The sequence below is a fragment of the Protobothrops mucrosquamatus genome, unplaced genomic scaffold, assembly GCF_001527695.2.
Source record: "Protobothrops mucrosquamatus isolate PMUCROS unplaced genomic scaffold, P.Mucros_1.0 scaffold4336, whole genome shotgun sequence".
Taxonomy (NCBI): domain Eukaryota; kingdom Metazoa; phylum Chordata; class Lepidosauria; order Squamata; family Viperidae; genus Protobothrops; species Protobothrops mucrosquamatus.
In genome coordinates, this window is record NW_015390250.1 from 22,967 (window position 1) to 26,528 (window position 3,562).

General features: G+C 41.9%; 1 protein-coding gene across 1 annotated transcript in view; it reads left to right on the top strand.

The window, feature by feature from the left end:
* LOC107298856 (centrosomal protein of 295 kDa) overlaps positions 1-3,562 on the top strand; it is a gene marked incomplete at its 5' end in the record, with an annotated part of 31,044 nt that overhangs the window by 22,471 nt on the left and 5,011 nt on the right. The window contains 3 exons of the mRNA XM_015828221.2: positions 707-832; positions 1,728-1,842; positions 3,228-3,428. Of these exons, the coding sequence (XP_015683707.2) occupies positions 707-832; positions 1,728-1,842; positions 3,228-3,428 (442 nt within the window). The remainder of the gene's footprint in view (positions 1-706; positions 833-1,727; positions 1,843-3,227; positions 3,429-3,562) is intronic.

Here is a 3,562-nt window from a genome sequence, read left to right on the forward strand (position 1 = left end):
TCAATTCTTTGGCGCTCAGCCTTTCTTATGGTCCAACTTTCACAGCCATACATTGCAACTGGGAAAACCATGGCCTTGACTATACGCACTTTTGTTGGCAGGGTGATGTCTCTGCTTTTTAGTATGCTGTCTAGATTTGCCATAGCTTTCCTCCCCAGGAGCAAGCGTCTTTTAATTTCTTGGCTGCAGTCCCCATCTGTGATGATCTTGGAGCCCAGGAAGATAAAATCTGTCACTTCCTCCATTTCTTCACCATTTAATAGACAATTGCTCAATTGCCAGCAGAAAGGACAACAACAAATTAATAGGCGTAGGCTAAATAATGTCAGAGCTAATCTGATTTCCCGAAGAGGATGGTCCATGATGGGGTATTTTCATAGTGGGGGTCCTGTCCCATCAATTTAAACTCTTTTGGTGGTATGGCTCATGATACGACCTTTTGCCCTAAGGCAGTGTTCTCCAAACTTGGCAACTTTAAGACTTGTAGACTTCAATTCCCAGAATCCCCAGCTAGCATGGCTGGCTAAAGAATTCTGGGTAGTTGAAGTCCACAAGTCTTACAAGTTGCCACGTTTGGAGAACCCTGCCCTAAAGGGTTGGGATAGAATTATGCAGTTCTTGAAAAAATGCTTGCCTCTGGCAGAACAAATGTGTGTTTTTTGTGGAAACCCCAATTATTTCCTGTTTCCTATAATTCATTTTTTAGGAGACCCTTACAGGAAGAGGCATCATGGAAGAACCTGACCTGACACTAGTAAGCTCTAACGACATCAGCGCTGCAGAATCCGATCTTATACGCGGTGATCATTTTGAAGTTAGAGACTGTCCCCAGGTAAAAAAAATTGGGGGTGGGGATCGTGGAGCGATAACACATTTTAATTTGGCCAAAGATGAAGAAGGGTGGAATTATATAGAATAGGATGCTTTGAATTTGTAGACCTTTTTGCTACTTCATAAGATAATATTTGACAAACTGGTTACAATAACAGTTGAGACCAGGATGGCTGTCACTAAGGAAAATGCAACATCAGGTGACCGCATCCCTTAGCGTTGGCAATCCTGGCTGCTCTTGAAACCTTAAGATGCACGGCTTGATTTGACAAAGGTGAGAGAGCACCTGGGAGACTCGGTACAAGTTGTGCAGGCAGCAGTAGGCAGGAATGACATATTACAGGGGTAGGCAACCTTGGCTTTTTTATGACTCGTGGACTTCAACTCCCAGAATTCTTGAGCCAGCCATGCTGGCTCAGGAATTCTGGGAGTTGGAAGTCCACGAGTCATAAAAGAGCCAAGGTTGCCTACCCCTGACTTATAACCATCCCTACCAGCTTTGTCTTTGCTTGTGGAAAACCACGAGGAGGTTGCAACTGGCAATCATAGGACCCTGGCTCCTTGCCACGTAATAATGAGCCAGGTACCCAAGTGACTGGATCATGATCAGGTGATCACAGGGCTGTTGCGATGGCAGGGACTTCACAGACTACTTGTACATCCATTTTGTCAGCACTGAACTGTCACTGAACAAATGGACGTAAGCTGAGGACTACCTGTAATTAATGCCCCAAGGCCATTACATTCCAATTAAAAAGTACTTTTTTTTAAACTTTAGCTATTCTTTGTTTTAGGTGTGTATGCCTCCCTTTAGTAGTTTTATTCTTTTGAACGCATCAGCCCTCATTATGCCAACAACCCATTACTTACTGTATTTACATATTGTTTTTTGACAGAGCAGAGGATTTTTCCCATTAAACCCAGAGGTGGATGAATTTCCCACGCAGCTGGACTATCCGCCAGTAACTCCAAGCCCTCAAAATGATCCTGATCAAAACTCCAAGCCAAGAGGTAGTATGTACGCAGTATTCTGCAAATGTGTGGAGTGTAAATCAGAGCCTTGTGATGTTCAGAGGTGATAGCAGCTTGAATTAAAAACCGTAATACTCAAGGCAGATAATAGTCTTGTGAATGAAGGCAAATATACACATTCCAGGATAATGTGGAAGGATACAATCTTAGTCAGTCCCTGGGAGCAAAGGTTTATAGTTCTAAGCTTTTGGGCTCATGCTGGAACCCATCGTAGGGGGAACTTCTCTCTCTCCAACATGTGCACTGGGCTGTTCTACATGTATTTATATGGTGCCTGGTTGTGTGTGGCTTTTAGTTGTTAATTAGGCTGTTGATGACTGGTTATTAAGTTGGCTAATAGACAGAGAAGTTCCCTAAGGATGGGCTTCAGCAGAATCCCAAAAGCTTAGAACAGGGGTGTCAAACTGGCCAGATGTGTCAGGCGCAGGCCACGCCCACCCTGGCTTTGCAAAGTCAAAAAACATTGCGGTATATCACGTGACGCGATCGAGTTTGACACCCGTGACTTTAGAAAAATAAACCTTTGGTCTCGGTGACTCACATTGGATCCTGCAGATAATAGTCTTGCTGCTGATTCATTCATCAGATTGTTAGAACATTCTCCAGTCTTGCATAGATCCCCCCCAAAAAAGAATTTTAGTAAGACAGCTTTACTCATTTTATTCTAAAAAGATTTTATAACATTTCCTGTATCAAACCCCATTGAGTCCCTGTATGCAACGAAATTTCATTTTGAGGTATGCCGATTGGTGTACATTCAAAGTGACAATAAAGTTGTTATTGTTGTTGTATGCCACACTAAAGGAAAAGTGCACCAAGCACATTAAATGACTGGTTTAATTACACTTGCATGCTTTTGCATTCAGGGTGCTTTTGTGGGTTCAATCTTGCATAAAGTCTGATCATAATGCTTGCAGTATCTGGCTCTTGATGTTAAGGCTGGTTTGTTAGTATTATTCCTATGCAAAAGGCTTTGAACTCAAAATCAGTGCTAGGAATGTTCCAAGCATGAAAGAGCACAATTTTGGGTAGGAACGCTTCGGCTGTGATTAAACAAACTGTTTTGTGTTCACACAACTGTTTCAAACCCCAAACATTTGCGTTTAAAAAGGTTTTGCATACCCGTTAGCCATTAGTGGTAAGGAGTCTGATCATTGTTCCTTATTTTCCATATCTATAAAGGGTTATGCTCTGTAGAAGTCTTTTGCGTTGCTAAACGGTTTCTTGCCCTCAAAACTTATGATGATTCTTGTTACTCAGTTTATTATGTATTTTCGAAAATAACAGTGCTTTGTAGGGCTGGGTCTGAAGTTGTTGCAAATCACACTTCCTATTTGTAAAATGCATCTTTTTTTTCCTCACAGTAATATTGTCAGAGCTTGCACCTGTCCACGACAGCCTGCAGGAATCATTTTTGAAACGGAAGAAAGATTTCATTGAGAGATCTTTGAAAAGGGTGGAGAAACTGAAAAACCGAGAGCAAAGCTCAGAAAAGGCCCAGAGTAAGGCACCTCCACTGAAAAAACCACAACTCCACAAACGAAACGTGAACTGGACACCTCACGGTAATTATCAGCAGACAAGTATAAATTGAGGGAATATGAAACGTGGACAGTCGTTTTGCTTGGGGCCTTTGCTATCATCCAGACAATGAATTGCTTAAAAATTAATTTGTGACTATTGTGATTTGTAAACATTC